The following is a 19,212-nucleotide window of genomic DNA, read 5'->3' as shown; positions in this document are numbered from 1 at the left end:
TTGGGATTTACAGGCGTGCAGCCGGAGGCTGGTGATCCGCCGCCCGAGGGGGCTCCGCCAGTGCCCGGGAGCCGCGCCGAGCTCCAGCAGCTTCCGACCCGCCTGGCCTCAAGGTGGCGGAAGCTGGAGCTACCGGGAAGGCGTTCCTGGTTGCTAGGGCTCTCTCGGGCGGGGGCGGTGTCGGGGGGCGGGCGCGCGCCGAGCCACGCCCACGCCCGGCGGGAGGAGCCCGGGGCGCGTTGGCAACACCGGAGCTGTCCCGGCCGGGGCGGGGGCGGCGCACGGGGCGGGCTCTCGGGACCCAGCGTCCCAGCGCCCGCTCGGCCCCACACACGCCTGGAGGGGGCTCGCCGGGCCTGGAAGACGCGGCGGACGGGGTCGGAGGTCGGTGCGCCGGCATTGGGGCCCTCGCGGGGGCGGGCGGTCGTGCGGGGTAACCGGCCCAGGCCTGCGTCACTCCAGTTCTCCCAGCACACGAAAACTGGGAGGTTTAGTCCCGGCGAGGGTAGGGCAAACTCGCCTCACTCGCCCCCTCCGCATCCGCCCCTCGAAACTTCTGCGAAGTCTCCCCGGGTTAGGCGGGCGGCCTCTCCCGCACGCCCCAACCCTGGGAGTGCTCGAGGGTCATCCCTGGGTGGAAACTAGTGTTACCAGGCAGGAGGAAAGCCTCCGTCTGTAGGGGGCAATGCCTGGGCTTACGCGAGTGCCCACTCGCGTGGGGTGCGCTAGGAGGTCCGCTTCTCTCCCCATGCAGCCCCAGGCTCCGCGGGGACGAAGGCCAGTGGTCCTGCACTAACTCTGGTGGGGCTGGGGAGGCCAGGAAGCCTGAAATCCACCCGGAGCTGCTTCTAGTGGGTGATGTTGGGCGCTTTCCTTCCCACCCCACCCAGCAAACACCCGCCTTTCCCCTCCAGGGAGAGCCCCTCTGACCTTCGGATATACGGTCAGCGTGGGGAGGGGAGAGGCTCTGGGAAGCCGATGATCCCGCAGAGGGACAGGCACAGCGCAGAGGGTCAGACAGTTGGGGAAGGGGCTTTCAGGTGTCGCAGCTAGCTGGTACCTTGTGGTCAAAGGCCAGCGGGTAAAATAGGTAAATATGTAAAATATCAGGGAGGCCTGCTCGGATTGGTGTGTGTAGGTGCGCATGACCATGCTGGCACCCCCAAACTCTCAGACCCCGCTGCCCTCACCCTTGCATCTACAGAGGAGCCCTCCAAGGAGCACTGGGCTGAAGCCAGCATGCAGAGGGCTTCCACGTCGGGGGAGGAGGCTTGTGCCTGGTCTTGTTCAGGACTACTTAGCAGTTCCTGGGTGGAGTTGGGCTGAGCGGGCGTCCTCCGGGGTCAGCCTGGTCTTTGGCAGTGAAATGAGGAAGCCGGGGTCCAGACACGGCAGGGAGCAGACCACTGGTCCGGATGTTGAAGGAACCACAAAGTGACTTGCTCCCAGGAGGGTGTCCAAGTTCCACAGTCTTGATTTTCCCTGAGTGGGTGTCTGCCACCTGAATGAGCCTGTCTGCCCAGAGCTGCTCTCTCCTGGGACATGAAAGCACAGCTCCCTCTTCAGACTTTCTCTTTCTTCAGAAACCGGTCTTTTTTGGGTTGTATTCAGTGTGCGTCCCCTGGGGGGCTGGCCATGGAATGCCGACTCTCAGCCTGCCCCCCCTTCCCTGACCTGTGCGCAGCATTCAGGGTGAGCCACGCTCTAGTGGCCCCCTCATCCAGACAGCCACTGGAAGCATGGCTGTGGAAATCTACCCTTGGTGTAACTGGGATGACTCAAAAACCGGCATGTTTTATTGGTAATCTCCATGAAGCAATGCGGGGGCCGTGTCCTCGCTTTGGTCAGAGCCCACGTGGTTCTTACGTCTTCTGAGGCATGACCTCTTAACAGCTTTGGCATAAATGTAACTTCCGTGCTTCTCGGTAGATTCCTAACAGGCCCTTGTTTGTATTATTGGAGAAGAACCCTCCTGGGGTCGGGCTGGTGTCCTTGGCAGAGAAAATAGGATTTACTGAGAAAATACAAGCATAAACCAGATTTTGTGTGTGTGTGTGTGTGTGTGNATTTACTGAGAAAATACAAGCATAAACCAGATTTTGTGTGTGTGTGTGTATGTGTGTGTGTGTGTGTGTGTGTGTATTGGGGGGTGGCAAAGGTAAAATTCCATAGGAGTTGCTGGACAATTAGGATGAGTTCTCTTGGGCCTTCTTTTACGCTCACAGTCCTGAACCTAGACTGACGTAGTGAAGATTCTCTGGGGTCACTCTCTCTGGCTTGATGTTCGGTTCGAAATCAGGTGGTGGGGGGCGCCTGGGTGGCACAGCGGTTGGGCGTCTGCCTTCAGCTCAGGGCGTGATCCCGGCGTTATGGGATCGAGCCCCACATCAGGCTCCTCCGCTATGAGCCTGCTTCTTCCTCTCCCACTCCTCCTGCTTGTGTTCCCTCTCTCGCTGGCTGTCTCTATCTCTGTCAAATAAATAAATAAAATCTTTAAAAAAAAATAAAAAAATAATAAAAAAATAAATCAGGTGGTGGGTCTGGTGGTTCCTGTAAAAGTTAAATCTAGAGTTACTTACGACCTCGCAGCCCCACGCCTCGGTGTATATGCTCAAGGGCATTAAACACAAACGTCCACACAAAAACTTGTACACAAATGTTCACTGCAGCGTTATTCACCACAGCCCAAAGGTGGGAACAAGCCACACGTCCATCAGCTGACGGACGGAGACACAAAATGTGGTGTCTCCATACGTGGCATGTTAGCCATAAGAAGGAAGGAGTACCGATGCATGCTGCAGTTTGGATGAATCCTGGACACCTGATGCTAGGGGAAGGAAGCCAGCCACAAAAGGTAGGGAGCGGGCGATTCTACAGAGACAGAGATGAGTGGGTGCCAGTGGCTGGAGGAAGGGTGCGGAGAGGGATTGCTAATGGATAAGAGCTTAGTTTGGGGAGTGAGGAACATGTTCTGGATTAGATTGTCATGATGGTTGGACAACTTGATGAATGTACTAGAAACCGCTGAATTGTATACTTTAAACTAGTGTAATATATAGGAATCTCTCAACTTATAAAAATAGACGGTAAGAGGCCTGCCCTGTTTTTAAACCTTTCTTCTTTCTATAAAAATGACGTACTCAGTTAAAAATTTTTAAGCAATACAAAAAAAAAAAAAAAAACCTCAAAGAGGAAAGTAAAAACATCACCTGGTGACCACTGTTAGCATTTTGGTTTGGAGCGCAGTTCCGGTCAGAGTGTTGAAGGTTGAACTTGGACAAGTTATTAAACTGTTTCCCAAGATGGGGACAAAAATCCACAGCTGTTGGGTGCAGAGTTATGGATAAAAGCACGATGAATGCTAGCCGATGGAATCATTACGTGTCCGCGTCTGATTGTACACAGTGGGTTAGGGTTTTTTTTTTTTTAAAGATTTTATTCATTTATTTGAGAGAGAGAGAGAATGAGTGAGAGCACGAACGGGAGGAGCAGCAGAGGGAGAGGGAGAAGCAGACTCCCCACCGAGCAGGGAGCCCGATGTGGGGCTCCATCCCGGGACTCTGAGATCATGACCTGAGCCGAAGGCAGACGCTTAACAGACTGAGCCGCCCAGGCGCCCCCAGTGGGATTAGGCTTTACATGCTGTTACTGGACTTTTCATGGACAACATTTTTTTCCCCCTGAGACTTGGTGTTTTGGAGTGGTTTTAGGGTCACAGCGAGGCAGAGGGGAGGGTACCACGATTTCCCGCATGCCCCCTGCCGCTGCTCAGCCATAGCTTCTCTCGTTATCAGCCTTTCTTATCAGGGCGGTGCGTTGGCCACAGTTGATGAACCCGCGTGGACATAATCCCCCGAAGACCATAGTTCACCTCGGGGTTCACTCTGGTCTTGTACGTGTTGTGGGTGTGGAGTAGTCATGGGCGGAATTTTCATGTAAAAAATCATCCATTCTGAACAAACGGCTCCGGAGTATTCCAACGTATGGTGTATAGTAGAGTAGCCTGCCACGTCCGGAGGTTTCGATTGCTGTGGCGTTCCCCAGGGATTGAGGCTGTTCGCCTGGCGGAGCGTTGGACCCGACGTCCTCAGTGGCACACGCACGTGCTTTTTGACCACCTTTAGGGTATGTAGCTGGGAACGCGGATCTGTGGCTTAAGCCCACAGATTTGCTGTTCCCAGAATAATTTGTGGCCTAGCAGAGTCTAGCTGTCCTCTGGGCCGGGCAAGGATTGGCACTGGAAGGGCCAAGGGAGGGTTGGTGTGTCCTAGGGCCATGGGCAGGGGAGGCTGCTGAGAGTAAGGGTGGAATGGGCTGGAGAGCTGCCAGGCCCCATTCCCCGGGTGGGAGTGTCAGAGGCCAGTAGGGGAGAGTGAGGGACGGATTCCAGGAGAGGCTCAGGCAGCTAGGAGTGTAAAAGCGCTTCCCCTCCCCTGGCCTGGCTATGACAGCCTCCAGGGGCCTGGCCGTGCCCTCAGGCCCCAGTCCCTCCACTGGGAGTCCCGGAAGGGTTAGCGAGGCCAGGGTTACTGGCCCTTTGGGGAAGGCAAGTGATGATCCTCGGGGGCTGAGGGAGCAGGGATTCAACTCCTTTGGCCAACCCATTGTCCGTCAGGCCTATGCTGCGGTCTCTGGGCTTTTTTCCCTGGGTGGTTACAGCCGGGGGGTAGGCCTCGAACAGCCCTGGCAGTGTGACACGTGTCTGCTGGCTCCTGTCACCTCTACTCCTGGCCTCCCCACCTTATTCCCTGAACTTCCACCCCCTCCCTTCCTGCCACTGGACTTTGTGACCTAAGCTTTGCCTTCCTGCCACTGGACTTTGTGACCTAAGCTTTGCCTTTGGTGGTGAAGGCCCCTGACCCACTGTTTCTCAAGGCTCCTCCTTGAGCTGCCCTGGGTGGTCCGGTGACCCATGGCGGACCCCGTCTCCCCAACAAGCTGTGTGTCCTCTCTAGTACGTGCGCCCTGCCAGCTTGGAAACAGACTTCTCTGGGTTCTCCCAACCTCCTTTCGGGCTGTTAGCCCCAAGAGCAGGCTGGCACAGAGGGGGCTGGGCTGAAGGGGACCGGTGAAATGCACCTCTTCCATAGCCCTCCACTTTCACAGGCTCTGCTCGGCTCCTGGGATCCTCTCCTGACCTCTGGCTGGGTCCCTGGGCCCTCTTGGATCCTGGCCCCAGGAAATATTCTCTTTTTGGCCCAATTGGCAGACTCAGCCTGATGAATACTCAGGGGACCAGCTCTGGATGACCTTTCTGAAGGCCTGGAACAGTGAAAGTGGCACTGCCTGCTGGGGACTTGTCTTGGTCACAGCCCTGCTGAGGACTCAGTTTCCTCATCTGTAAAATGGGTGGAATGTGCAAGCCTCAGTGCACTGGGTACCATTTAGCCAATGAGAAACAAAGTTCAATCTCTTCTAATTTCCTGTGCCAAACCTCCCGCTACCTCCACCATGCCCAGGTTCTCTCTCCCCAGGGGAGGAGTGAAGCAGTGGGCATTTGAACACCAATGAGACAGTGCCTGGAGGTCCATAAGCTGCCTCTATGAGTGTGGGGAGATCTGGGGGCCCTCTTGGGGGGGTCACCATGTCCTGGAAACTTATGTGTACAAGGACACCTCAGGGTGTCCCCTCCCATTACAGGGGGTAAATGGTGGCCCAGAGAGGGGAGGGGTTGTGCCACAGGCCACAGATGATGCAGAACAGAGCACCCTTCCTAGTACCGCCTGAGAGGGTCCCAGATGGCCTGGAACACGCTTCCCCATTGAGCCTTTTGGCAGCTTGCTGTCTGTCCTTCAAGGTTGACCTTCAAGTTTGAGGTCCAATTTCTGGGGTGCCTGCGTGGCTCAGTCGGTTAAGCATCTGCCTTTGGCTCAGGTCATGGTCTCGGGGTCCTGGGATCGAGCCCCGCGTTGGTCTCCCTGCTCTGTGTGTGTGGGGGGTCTGCTTGTCCCTCTCCCTCTCTGCCCTCTCCCTCTGTATTCTTTCTCTCTCTCTCGCTCAAATAAATAAAATCTTAAAAAAAAAAAAGGTTAAGTTCAGTTTCTTATTTCCTTATCCTCCCCCTCTCCGCATCCTCCCCCTTCGCCCTAACATCCCTTCCCTGAAGTCCACAGCAGCTGTTGGCTTCTCTGGCTGCTTTCTGTGCAGGGGAAGCTTTGTGTCTTTCCTTGGTGTTGCTCTCCGGTAGCCTGACTTATTGCTGCCTCTCCTTGGAGCCTGGCACAGGCCAGGAGGAGGTTTGATGGCCCGTTGCCCTTGAGCCAGCATTTCCCCACAGGATGCTCTCAGGATCTCAGCTCCTCAGACAGCTGGGCTCCCACCCGAGCGAGCCCTGAGGCCTGCACCACGATCGATCGCCTTCTCTGGGGCTGAGCTGGGGACAGGGCCCCTGGCTGCAGCCCCGGGCTGGCCCCTCCGCCCTCCGTAGAAGCAGAATCTGGGACGTGCCAGATGACGCAGGCCCTCGGGAGGCTGAGCCTGGCGGGCAGCCTTGCAGGCTGGCTAGGAGAGCCCGGGCAAACAGCTATTTTCTTTTTCCTTTGTGCTCAGCAGTTCAGCATCTGGTGACCCAGCCCAGTGCTGTCCTCTGCCTCAGATGTCCTCTCATGTCCAATTCGGTGCCAGGCAACGGTTCTTGAATTTTAGCTCCTTAGGGGTTCAACTAAAGTTGGTTCTCAGTTTGCCAGGAGCTGGTCAGGCTGCCCTAGTCCCTGTGTGAGTGTGGGCCTGGGGCACACTTGGCCGGCAGATCTGGCTTCTGCCCTCTGCAGACGCTCTCACAGGTGACCGCTCCCCTGTCCCGTGTGCCCGGCTCCTTCTGACCGGAGCCTGCCTGATCAGTGTGTCTCCCCTACCCTCTTTCTTACCGCAGACATTGCCTCCTGCCTCTTCTCCTGGGGGATGTGGCTCAGCGGTCTCGGTGCACATGCGCTGTCCCAGGAATGCTCAGGGGAGTGACCCGCCCACCGTAGGCCCCTTTTCCCCACCCTGCTGTCATGACCTTCTTCGTACCACATCCTATTTTGCGGGTTGATCCGCATAACCTGCTGATTGATCTCCTTCGGCCTGGGGCTCGTGGTGGCCTGTGAGCGGGGCAGAGTCCAGTGTCTGCCCAGTGCAGCACTTCGAGAAGTGTGGTTCGTTCCCTTAACGTGGCCTGTCCTGCCAGTTCCCCACTGGTACACCCCCGCCTCTTGTTACCGTGTGTCTGCCCAGCTCCCCTCATGGGCCTCATCCACCCAGCCCCGTGAGTCTGCAAGTTCCACCTTTATACGGGCAAAGACCCTATCTGTCTGTCTGTGATCATGGCGTGTCCACAGCACAGAGCACGCCACAAAGCAGGAACTCAGTTAATGGATGTTGTCGAGGGAACAAATACACTGAGGGAAAAAATCCACAATGATTTGTTTAATGTGTGCAAAAAGCAATATTGTCGGTGCACAAAATATCCCTGGAGGGATTCATATAAATGCAGTAATAGTGGATGCCTAGGAGAAGGGAACTGGTGGTTGGGGAATGGGATAGAATTAGGGTACACCCTGTGCCTCTGGAATTTAATTCACATGTTAGAAAATTGGAATTTTGCTAATAGTTATATAATTTAAAAAGTTCAAGTCATGGGGCCCCTGGGTGGCTCAGTCAGTAGAGCATATGACTCCTGATCTTGGGGTTATGAGTTTGAGCCCCATATCGGATGTAGAGTTTACAAAAAATAAAAAAATAAATAAATTAAAAGATCAAGTCTTGGCATTTGAGGCCTTTCTTGCTGCCCTTCCTTCCCAGTGCTTGAGCCCCCTGACTCTGATGTGGTCTCTCCTCCTGTCCCAGCAGGGCCTGGTTCGCGATGGGGTCCCAGGTGTCTGTGGACGTGGGAGCTGTGCGCGTGGTGATCGTGGGTGGGGGCTTCGGTGGGATAGCTGCCGCCAGCCAGCTACAGGCTCTGAACATCCCCTTCCTGCTGGTTGACATGAAGGACTCCTTCCACCACAACGTGGCAGCCCTCCGGGCCTCCGTGGAAAGTGGTAATGGACTCTTTTCTGGGGCTTTCTTTGTGAGAGTGGTCTTGTCACCACTGTGGGTCTGAGGGTGGTTTTCGCCACTTAGGGCAAAGCCTAAATTCTGGAGATTCTTAAGGTCACTGGCAGCTCCCATATCAAGGCTGTAGAAGTGAGAGCTGGACTTCCCTGAGAACTTGGGGAGGCCCAGGCGGGTGCTGTAGGGGGCAGTGGTATGCTCAGCTGTTTGGCCAAGGACACCCCTCAGGAAAGGTTTTGAGTTATTTTGGCTTCCCAAGGGCAGTCCAGTTTTACTCTCTGACCTCCTCTGCGCCCATTCCCCAGGGTTTGCCAAAAAGACATTCATTTCCTACACTGTGACCTTCAAGGAAAACTTCCGGCAGGGGCTGGTCGTGGACATAGATCTCCAGAATCAGACGGTGCTGCTCGAGGATGGCGAGGTGAGCATGGTGGGGGCCGACCCGAGCTGCCTGCGGGAGGAGCCTCGGATGGTCTCAAGGGTGGTGAGTCGTCGATGGCCCCCACATGGTGCTGGCCAGGTCACAGGTTCCTCATAAGCAAAGGCCTGGCCCCAGCAGCCGCGGGAATGTGGTGGCAGACTTTTTCTGAGCCTTTCCTGTACGCCCAGCACTGTCTTAAGCCTTCCTTAGTCTCATTCCGTGCCCATCCTAGACTCCGTGGGGGAGGTCGTATAGCCTTACTTTATGGAGAGGTTAAGTGGCTTGCCCAAGATCCCACAGCTGGTAAGAGACTCAGCCAGGATTTGAACCCAGGCAGTTTTCACCCCAGAGTCTATACTCTGAAAGCTGGTGTCCCAGACCAGGTCTTGGCCTCGCTGTCCTGTGGGGGCCCTGCTGGCTGTGTGGAATGAAAGGGTAGGTACGCACATGATTCCACATCCCCCAGATTGGGAGGTCACTGGGGTAGAGGCCTTCACTCATCTCTGCATTCCCCAGCCCTGGGAAGAGCCCGGAGCCTGGCATGCCCCTGCAGTGACTTGGGGTACATCAGGGAGCTGCCATATGTCGTGGTAAGGGCCACCTCCAGCCTGGCCCTAGAGGACACAATTTCTGTCCTCAGTGACTTCTTGCGAATCAGTGTTCCTTGAATTAGTTTTCGGGCTGAGGAATCTCTTGGTTGGGAAGGTGACCGAGTCTCCTTGTCCAGTGCTTCGGACGGTGCTTTCCAGAGTCCTGGAAGGGACCATGAGGGCATCTTGGGCCTCCATGGGGAAGGGGCTGAGAGGCTACAGCTCCCCCCCCCACCAGAGCAGCTCTGGTTTTGTCAACTTTGTGTATTTAGGCTCTAAACAGAATTTCCCTCCTTCTTGCCCTCCCTTCCTTTTTTTGTGGGAGCAGGGGAAGTTTCTTGGGAAATACCTAGGAGGTTCCAAACTGACTCCACACAGGAAGCTAGAGTGCTGCTTGTCTGCACAGCGGTCTCCTCTGCCCAGCCTGGCTGCTGCTGTGGGAGCGCGCCCTTCCCAGTTCTGTGTGTGGCGGCCCAGCAGCACGCGCACTGCTCCCTGAGTTATTGCCCGGGTTCTAGTGCTTCCCCTGGGCCTGCTCAGTGTGACGGCTTTGCTCCTTTCAGAGGAGGGTGGCCGCGGTGTGCCCAGGCCTCTCCCACCCGGTGCTCCCTGCCCGGTGGGCCCAGTCTCAGGCAGAAGCCCAGGCCCGCCCTCACCTCCTTTCTCCTGCCCTCACAGGCCCTGCCCTTCTCACACCTTATCCTGGCCACTGGCAGCACCGGGCTCTTTCCGGGCAAGTTTAATGAGGTTTCCAGCCGGGAGGCCGCTATCCAGGCCTACGAGGACATGGTGAAGCAGGTGAGCTGCCTGTTGGCCGGGTGGGGCTGCGAGGGTCAGGCGGGGCCCGGGGAGAGGGGAACCACTGTGGGGATGCGTGGGGTGGCAGCAAGGAGACCCCCCTGGATGCAGCCACGAAGATGGAGAGTTAGTAGGACGAGACTCCCTGGCAGAGACCTTTGTCCCCGTCATTGAGGTCTGGATAGGAGCACCCCTGACCTCATGTAGTGAGGTCCCATTTGCCTCTCTTGGGGTCCCATTGGCACAGGCCTTTGTGTTTTACAGAACAGGTGTGGATCCGTGACCTCAGGCAGTTTTCATTGAGGGGTGGGCAGGGTCTGGCATCGCTGAAAGATGAAGAGTAGAGCCCCAGAGAAGGATCCCAAGGCGAGTGTGACTGCGTGACTATGGCTGGGTCCTGCCCTCCCTGCCAACCTTCTGAGAAGCCTGGGGAGCCTCTTGCACCATCACGAACAGATGTGAGTGTGGAGGTTAGGATCCTGGCTATGGACTCAGACAGACCTGGGCCGTGGTCCCTTGAACGGTGGGCAGGTGGTGCCACCTGGCTTGCGGGGCTTAAGCAGAACCAAGCGAGAACAGGCAGGGAGATGCCCAGCGTGACCTCGCCCTGAGGAAGCATATTTGGACCCAAAGTTTGGACTCTTCTTTGGCCAAGGAGCCCACACCCTGGCCACGTCACAGGGCAGGCTGGGTTTGAGGGTGCGTTTCATGCTTCCTTCCACTCCAGGTCCAGCGCTCACAGTCGGTGGTGGTGGTGGGAGGCGGCTCTGCCGGAGTGGAGATGGCAGCGGAGGTTAAAACCGAATTCCCTGAGAAAGAGGTAGGCACACAGCCTTGCCTTTGGACTCTCAGAGCCCGGGCTCTCGGTGCGGTATGCGAGGACCACGGGGGATTGACCTGGGGCCTGGGCGGCGGTGCTCCACGAACGCGTGTTTCCCAGGGCCCAGTCTCTGCAGTCGGGTGTCCCTGATGTCCCCCATTCTGCTGGCAGTGTTTCCTGGAGAGCCAGGGCATGTCCTCATGCAGGGAGGGGGCCTGCCCTCCAGTCCAACCAGGGGCAGTGAGCCTAGGAGGGATACCTGACAGAAGGTGAGCTCTCGTGTCCCCTGACGTGTTCAGCCTCTTGAGACGTAAATGTAGACTTTCATTCCCTCTGTTTGATGGCAGCTGGCCTGGTCAAAGACACCCACAGGTGGCATTTTGTCTGGGGCAAGCAGCGGCTCTTTGCTCTTCAAGAGACGGGAGCCCTTGCCCTGAGTAGCCACATGGGGATCCCTGCCATGCACCCCCCTCACTGCCCGCGTTGGGGAAGGATGGGTCAGCGCCCATAGCAGGATAACCCTTTTTAAATAAATAAATAAATAAATAAATAAATAAATAAATAAATAAATATTTAATTCATTTATTTGAGAAAGAGAGCGAACACAAGTGGTGGGGGTGGGCAGAGGGAGAGGGAGAAGCAGGCTTCCCTCTGAGCAGGGAGCCCCACACGGACCCTGAGATCATGCCCTGAGCCAAAGGCAGACGCGTAACTGACTGGGCCACCCTGGTGCCCCTAGGATGGCCCTTTTAATGGTGGGGGGAAGGAGGACCTGCGAGAGACTGTCCTCGCAGATGTCGAGGCTCGGCAGTGGGCCAAGTGATGAGTGGTAGTTACGGGTCCTTGAGGCAAGAGCTTGGTTGCAGCTGATGCCGGACTGGCTTCTGAGAGCCACATGGATGCTGTGGTTGGTTCTTTCTCCTGAGGGAAAGGCAGGTTGGTTTTGAAAAGTAAAATCAATATGGGCTAATTTAATTATATGGTTGTTCTCTGACAAATTATTGGACATTATTATGAGTGATTGATGTAAAAGTTTTTAAGTTTTGATGTATGGGGTGAAGACCAGGCTGAAGTAGGAAGTCACTCAGTAGGACAGGTACAAGTCATAGTAACCTGCCTTTATTCAGGACTCAGTCTGTGCTGAGTTACACGCTTTCTACATGTTTTCTCAATTCATCATCACAAATTTCCTGTGGGTGGGACGGGATCCCTGCTTGAGGGACTCTTTGGGAGGTGTCCGAGTGAGTATCTGAGATGAGACTTGAACTCAGGCAGTCTGACTTTAAAGCCCGAGCTTTGAATATCACTCCAGGCTGCCTCCCGCTTGCCTGTGCTAACCCAGACAGCAGGTAGACGTGTTGGAAGTGCCAGTGTTCGAGCCAGCTCTCAGGTGCATGCCTGCCGACTTACAGCTAGAATGTTAACGGCTTACATCTAGACTATGATTATCAGTGCCCAACAACACTGGAAAACAATTTTCCCCGTGGCTCTGGGGTGGGCGGGTGTGGGGTGGGGTGCACTGGCACGTTCTGAAACCACCTGCCCCCTCCCGCCTGCCCCCTCCCTGGCCCGGCTCCAGGGCCCTCTGAGTCCTGATCCTGGGGTCGAGCAGTTGAGACTTGTCCGCCGGAGGCTGTGTCTGTCCCCCCACTGGGCAAAGGCCCGGTGCTCACAGGACTCCCGGCCGTGGAGGCAGCCCTGTCCTGGCCTTGCGCTGGGCACGGTGGAGGGGGTACCACTTTGCTGAATGCTTTAAAAAATCACCTCAAGGATTTGACCTGACTTAGGATGTCTCTGTGGTAGAGAGAATGGGTTTTTTTTTTTTTTTTTTTTTTTTTTGGTTTGTATTCAGAGCGAGGTGAGGAGTGTGAGCTTTGTGGAGAGCAGGAGGGGAGAGCGCCACCCCCTAACCCAGGCGCTGTGACCGGCACTCTTCACGGGGCTCAGCCTCCGCACCCTCCCCAGGGAGGGGTGACGGTCTGCTCTGTGCAGACCCCTCCCGGCTCTTGGTCTCCTTGGACCTGGCTGTGCAGTACCGTGACCGCCTTTTCTCTGAGGCAGTGTGGAGTACAGGCGAGCCTCTGGACTTTTCTTGCCTTCAGCTCAGTCGGTGGTGCGCCTGGAGAGCCTCCCTGCCTGGTTAGGGTGGTGCGGCCGGCAGTCCGGCCGTGTGGTTGGGGTCTTCCTCGGAGAGCTTTTCCCAGAACTTCTTGGGAAATTCAGCTTCATTTTCCCACACTGCTTCTGGGAACTTTCCTGCCTGTGGACCCTCCAGGGGGGCGGGATAGCAACCTTGTGCATCTTGGGGCAGCAGGGCAGACTGGCAGAGGGGCGGGGAGGAAGGCAGGAGCTGAAGGCTCGCTTAGTTGGGTCCCAGCCTGGATGCCGTGCCCGCCCCTGCCAGCCTCGTGCTCACGGATCTCGCTTGACAGGTGAGCGGGTGAGCAACCTGGAGGACCTGCGCCTTAACGAGTACGGAGAGTGCATCCGTGTGCACACGGACAAAGGCACAGAAGTGGCCACCAACTTGGTGATAGTCTGCAACGGTATTAGGGTCAACAGCTCCGCCTACCACAGTGCATTCGGTAAGCAGGAGCCGCGGCCCACTCCCGGCCCACTCCTCACCGGCCGGCCGCTACGGGCCCTGCAGGCCTCTCCCCTGGGAATCAGCATCGCCCTGCCTTCCTCCCCCTCCAGCGCAACAGCTCAGATCTCTTCTGAATGGTGACGTCAAACTTTAAATTCAGGTCTGGGTCCACTCTTGATGTGCTTTCCTCCATGGTGGCCCTGACTTAGGCCAAGGTGGCCCAGGTGACCAGTCTTTCAAAATCGGAGCCCGCCCCCTCGTGGTGAGAGCTGGGAACAGGTTTCAGAGCGAAGGAAAGATCCATTGTTTCACTTTCTGGGAACAGAGGGGAGGGAATTCCTGGGTCAGGCCTTTTACTGTTTATTCACAGGTGTGCTGTTTTCCCCAGACCCTGATCCACATGTTTGGCCACTGAGCTTGGAATGACCATTTGGGGAATAGAGGAAATAATGTGGCCTCAGGTTCAGTAATGAACTCCCCAGCTAACTGGAGGCTGGGAGGAGGTGATGGAGTCCTGGCCTCTGTGTGTGAGATGGAGGCTCTGTGACTCTTGTCAGGCCTCATGATTGCTGTGTCCCAGGTCGCTATCATTTACTCCGTAGCACCCTTCCTGGACAAGGAGCTCCTGTTTGGGTCCTGCAGGAAAGAACTGGCCAATCGCAGAAGAAGGAAGCTAGTCCAGGCCATGCGTGGGGGTGGGATTGAGTGCCCGTAATGGAAGGAGAGCCCAGAATTGTACATGCCTTTGTCTTAATGTTATGTTTTCAAAAATAATTCCTTCACGTCCCTTAAAAAGAAAAGTTTACCATTTACTAGAGGCCTGCATTTACCTGAAAAATCTGATCCATGTTCAAAGGGAAATTTGAGACTTGGCTAAGTCGCAACGTAGTCATTGTGAGTGAATCATTGTTGATCGTGTAATTTACAGAGTCATACACGTCGTCTAAAACGGCGCAAGCTGTCTTTCTGACTGGTTTCCATCCTGGCATAGTAACCTTGACTTTGGGGGAAGAGCTCTGAGGTGGGGACTCGAGGCAGAACTAAAGGAGGTGGGTGTCTGCCTCTTAAGGACATCCTTTGGAGGGAGGCTTGACCAGCACCAGAATGTTGTCTTCTCCGGGGTCTAGTGGCCACGCAACAGGGCTTCAGGGTTGGCTTTGCCCGGCAGACAGTCACCTGGCCAGCAATGGCGCCCTGAGAGTGAACGAGTATCTCCAGGTGGAGGGCTGCAGCCACGTTTACGCCATCGGCGACTGTGCAGATGTGAAGGAGCCCAAGATGGCCTATCACGCGGGCCTCCATGCCAGCGTCGCCGTGACCAACATCGTCAACTCCATGAAACAGAGGCCCCTCAAGGCCTATAAGCCAGGTAAGGGAGCCCCGCGTACTTCACAGTTTTAAGAGTTGGTTAGACGTGGCAAAGCCTTTGCGAGCTTCAAGGTGAGTGACTGCTGGAACAAACTCTTCAGAGCTGGTGAGGGAAAACATCCCTCTAGAGCTCTGGAAAAATAAATCAGGGGCTCGCCCATCTTCCTCAAGTCTTCCACGACCCTGTCCTCCGACAGAAGGCCCCAGGAGGGCTTGTGCTGTGGGAATTGCAGGCCCACAGGTGGCGAGCAGGGGTCTGATTCGCGTGCACGTGTCTGCTCCACAGGGGCGCTGACGTTCCTCCTGGCCATGGGCAGAAACGACGGCGTGGGCCAGATCAGTGGCTTCTACGTGGGGCGGCTCATGGTTCGGCTGGCCAAGAGCCGGGACCTGTTCGTCTCCTCAAGCTGGAAGACCATGCGGCAGTCTCCACCTTGAGCCGGAGTGGGGCGGGACATGAGGTACTGCCACCGTGGGGGGCTGGGGGGGGCACAGATTGCTTGACAAGCAGTCCCTGTCTGACAAATGCCAAAGGGCAAACGCCCTTTTCCTGGAGTAAGATGCCAGGAATATACCGATCAGACACAAAACTTACAGAAAGCNGAGTAAGATGCCAGGAATATACCGATCAGACACAAAACTTACAGAAAGCCAAACCTGGGAGAGAGAGACAGAGAGAGCCATTGAAAAAAGACAACCCCTAGAGGATTCTTTCTGGGTTCGGAGAGGTCTGCTTGCCTTTGTGCTGGCTGAGGGGTTCCCTTGGTCTTGGGGAGGGTATAGCCGGCCTTCTCTACCCCAGGCTCCTCATGCGTGTGCCTGCATGTGTGCGTGCGTGCACATTGTGTTGGCATTCAGGGCTCTCAGAGCAGGAGAGAGCAGGGTCTTCTGGTGGCTGGCATCCTATTAAGGCAGGAAGGGGAGCCTGTGTGGTGAGACCAGCTAAGGGAGCTGGGGTAGAGATGGCCTGCACCCCGAGCCTCTCCCGTCACATCCTGGGTGGGAAAGCCCATGCATTCTGCAACACCCAGGTTGTTAATAGGAGCCTGATTTCAAACTATTAGTCCCTGTGGTCCTTCATTTTCACAAAACGTTCTATGTTTCCTTTTCTAGGTCCTGATTATATACCATAGGTTACATTTAAGAAGAAAGAATTAGACAAACTCCCCTCCCGGTTAGCCTGTCCAAACAGAAAATGAGTTTTTATAAAGCTAGTGGGTTAAAACTGAAGCCTGGCTAGCCAGCCGCTGGAGAAGTTAAGGAGAGGCAGCTGAGCTAACGGGACCCTTGGCTGGCTTGCCATTGGGTCTCCCATTCAGGGATCAGAGGGGGGGCTCGCAGGTGAAGCCCTGTGTGCTAGGCTGCTGTCTCAGTGGATTTTGCAAGGGACAAAACTGCATCTGATGCTGGGGGCGGGGGACCCTGTGGGAACCTCTGGGGTTCTGTGCGTCTCGTTTCCTGGCCAACCCCGATGACACTGTGGAGGCCCAGCCTGCCACTGGCCGTGTTAAGTACATAAATGACTCCCCTGTCTGGGAGAGGCCTCCGATCGCAGGGGGTCGGTTTTGAAAGACCTAGGTTAAATCTCCATAGTGGAAGTGGTTGGTGATTTCATCTGAATAAATGCAGGCCCCGCTCACTTGTGATGGTGGCCTCTGTGTCCGTGGCCAGAGTCCTGGGGACACAGCCTCACTGGGGTTCTCAGTCCTCCCTGCCTGGGCTGTGGCCCAGGTCAGGTCCATTTGTTCCCTAGGCCTACGTGGGACCTGGGCCTCTCTCCCGCAGGATGGCCGCCCCACCAGAGGCTTCACCCAGAACTCCCTTCCTGTGGACCAGGGCCATCCTTCTGGAAGCAGGACCTGCTGCCTGACAAGCACAGACCATTCTGTGCCGTCTGACCTGGGGCCTACCAGGGCGGGGGTCTCAGCCTGTGCGTGACAGGCCTAGTTCTGTTTATAACATTTTACAAGTGTCCACCCATGGGGACACGGTTTTCTAAACTGAGGAAAAGGCTGCAATAAAAGACTATGTTGTAAGAAAAGACACTGGATCTTCTCATTTTTTGTCCTTTCATTTTTCTTTTTCTTTAAAAAAACAAAACAAAACAAAAGCCTGAAGCAAAATCTTTTTAGGAGTAGATACAGATGTCATGGGGGAGGGGTGGGGGCACTAAAAACAGAAAAGGAAAGCACCAGTGAGACGCCTTTCTCATTTTCTTCTCTCCGCCACCGAACACAGACAGCCAACAAAGCCCAAGTCACTTTTACGCCCTCTTCCCTTGCAAAAAGGAGAAACAAGGTTTTAAGAATTTTGAAAGGATTTTTTTTGTGTGTGTGTAAAAGTCAATGCTATAAATCTAAAACGAAGTCTGTCTTTTAAAAAAGTTCTAAAACAACAGGAAGAAACACATGGAAAGAAACCCCTCGTGGAGACCTGGTTGATTACAGACTGAGGCTCTTTGAAACGAGAATATAAAAGGCAGAGGGCTCCTTCCGTGGGCAGGCCCCGCTCCTGCAGCCCCCGTGACCCGCTGCCCTGCCAGCTGCCCTCCGCTCCCCTGCCGTCACCCTTCCTCTCTCCTTTTAAAAAAGAAACCCCCACTTCTGTGACTTGGCTCCTCCTCCGATTCCCGTGGGCAAGCGCGGCCGGGCGGGGTAGGGGCGGCTACTTGGCGTCGAGCTTGGCCATCTCCTGCACGTAGATGCCAATGCTCTCGCTGTCGAAGAGCAGGAAGTAGACATTCTTCAGCGAGGACGTGCTCGAGTCGTCAAAGTGGGCCGAGATGGCTTTGAGGGTCACCTGGGCGGCCGTCTGTTTGGGGAAGCAGTTTCTGTGCCAGAGGAAAAGAAGAGCTGATGTCACTTGGGTTCCCTGGACCCACGGGGTAACGTGGCCCTCAGTCGGGGGTGGGGGCAACGCGGTGCCTTCTTTTCTTGGCACCAGGCCTTTTGGTTCTGTGTCACGGGGTCTCACTGTGTGCAGGCGGGGCCACGTACCCCGCCCTTTGACCCAAGGCAGAGGGGAAGCCCGGGGAGGGGCAGGCAGGCCCCAGCTGGCAAGAGCCACGCTGGCTGGGACAGGGGCAGCGCGTGCAGCCCGAGTCACAGGGCCGGCCGTGGAGCCGTGCTCGTGCCCGCATGAGTCCATGGCACCTGCCTCAAGCCGAGCCAGGCCTCAAAACCTCTGCCAGCTCAGCATAGGAAATAGTTGGTATTCAAAAAGCACAGCTAGGTTCCCGAGCTCCCTCGAAACCGCTGTACGGTGTCAGGTTGTTGGTGAAAGGGGCAAATGGACGGTCAAAAGTGCGTCTCATAACGCCTTTCTGCGCACTTAGTGCTCCCCTCCGTGACCCGCACGCACGTGCCGCTGTGATCTGAGCAGGGGAGACTCTGGGCAGGGCCCCAGGCACCAGGCGGAGATGCCGCTGTCCAGGGGGCTGGGCCGTGCCGTCGTCGTCACTGGGGGCGGGCGCGGGGGCGGGGTGAGCCTGCCTGACCGGAAGTCTCCCTCGGAGGGAGCATCCGGCCCAGAACCTCAGGACGCACAGTCCCAGGTGCGCAGAGTTCAGCCCTCGGTGCCGGGCCAGGCTGTGGAGACCCCGAGCTGCTTGCTCAGCTGGAGGCGGGCTGACAGCGCAGGAAGCCGGGCCTCACGGTTCCCCTCTGAGCCTTCCCCTGAGGGAACCGTCCTTAGTGTGGAAATCCCATCTGTGTTACAGAGGGCCCTCTCTTAGGACACAGGGTGTTCCGAATTGAAGCGAAAGCTCGCTCCAACTGTGAGTGTGACAGGAGAGGACAGGCTACCCGGGAGGACAGACAGCCTCCCTCCCACCTGCGGCGGCTCTCGCACTCAGCTGGGGTCTGTGACCATTAGAACCATCACTTCTCCTAACTCCCAAAGCAGACCTTTGGTGAGAGCCTGTTACGTGTCTGGGTGTGTCTGTGAGGGTCTCGGCCTCCAGGCTCCCCTCCCCGCCACCTGGCAGCGCATGAGCCCCCTGGGGATTCTGAGGCCGTAGTTCTGGGGGTGGGAGGCTCTGAGATTCCGTACTCTAACGTTCTAACACAGCAGAGTCACCGCGGTTGGGCCACGGACCCCACTTTGAGTAGCAAGGCCTTCCAGCCCGGAGTTTTCTTTTCTTTTTTTAACTAGGCTCCTTGACCCGCATGGAGGCCAACATGAGGCCTGAACTCACCACCGACCCTGAGATCAGGATCTGGGCTGAGATCAAGAGTTGGACGCCCAACCGGCTGAGCCAACCTCCGGGTGCCTGGGGTTTTCTGATCACGTGTTCTGACCGGGGCGGCCGGCGGGGACGTGGGCAGTGAACGTGCCAGACTCTGAGGGAAACGCTGCTTCCAGCTCCTCTCCAACGAGGCCTTTCTCCGTGTTTCGAGGCGGGGAAACTGGGTTTCTGGCCCTACGACCAGGTCAACGTGCTTGGCTGCGCCGGCAGCCGTCAGTCGTATCTTCTGGAATGGCCAGAGTGGAGTGGGGGAGCAGTGGGCCGCCGGCAGTGGGCTGGAAGGAGAGACCCCCGGCTCCCCGGCCCAGCTGGAGAAGCGTCTTACCTGCCGCTGGGGAACGGCGGGAA

The 19,212-nt window shown here is 56.4% G+C and overlaps 2 protein-coding genes across 2 annotated transcripts in view; one reads left to right on the top strand and one right to left on the bottom strand.

The window, feature by feature from the left end:
* The first annotated feature begins 220 nt into the window (after window positions 1-220).
* AIFM2 (apoptosis inducing factor mitochondria associated 2) lies at window positions 221-16,661 on the top strand. Its single transcript, XM_034663587.1, has 9 exons — window positions 221-384; window positions 7,831-8,021; window positions 8,340-8,455; window positions 9,724-9,843; window positions 10,571-10,812; window positions 12,725-13,248; window positions 14,419-14,619; window positions 14,905-15,079; window positions 16,350-16,661. Exons 2-8 carry the CDS (start codon window positions 7,844-7,846, stop codon window positions 15,054-15,056), a joined length of 1,533 nt encoding a protein of 510 aa, XP_034519478.1. The 5' UTR covers window positions 221-384; window positions 7,831-7,843; the 3' UTR covers window positions 15,057-15,079; window positions 16,350-16,661.
* A 17-nt stretch (window positions 16,662-16,678) lies between these two features.
* The window catches only part of LOC100482816 (core histone macro-H2A.2), a 62,395-nt gene continuing 59,861 nt past the window's right edge, over window positions 16,679-19,212 (bottom strand). The window contains exon 9 of the mRNA XM_034662616.1: window positions 16,679-17,448. Within this exon, the coding sequence (XP_034518507.1) occupies window positions 17,283-17,448 (166 nt within the window). The 3' untranslated portion in view covers window positions 16,679-17,282. The remainder of the gene's footprint in view (window positions 17,449-19,212) is intronic.

The sequence above is a fragment of the Ailuropoda melanoleuca genome, chromosome 6 (assembly GCF_002007445.2).
Source record: "Ailuropoda melanoleuca isolate Jingjing chromosome 6, ASM200744v2, whole genome shotgun sequence".
In the NCBI taxonomy this organism is placed as follows: Eukaryota; Metazoa; Chordata; class Mammalia; order Carnivora; family Ursidae; genus Ailuropoda; species Ailuropoda melanoleuca.
This window is presented reverse-complemented; position numbering and strand designations above follow the sequence as displayed.

What these genes read in the sequence shown, in the direction of transcription:
- AIFM2 (XM_034663587.1), top strand. Translation starts at nt 7,844, where the DNA reads ATGGGGTCCCAGGTGTCTGTGGACGTGGGAGCTGTGCGCGTGGTGATC. An exon ending in CCGGGCCTCCGTGGAAAGTG is followed by an intron (nt 8,022 to 8,339) that starts GTAATGGACTCT and finishes CCCATTCCCCAG; the next exon opens with GGTTTGCCAAAAAGACATTC. An exon ending in TCTGCAGTCGGGTGTCCCTG is followed by an intron (nt 10,813 to 12,724) that starts ATGTCCCCCATT and finishes TCTCTGAGGCAG; the next exon opens with TGTGGAGTACAGGCGAGCCT.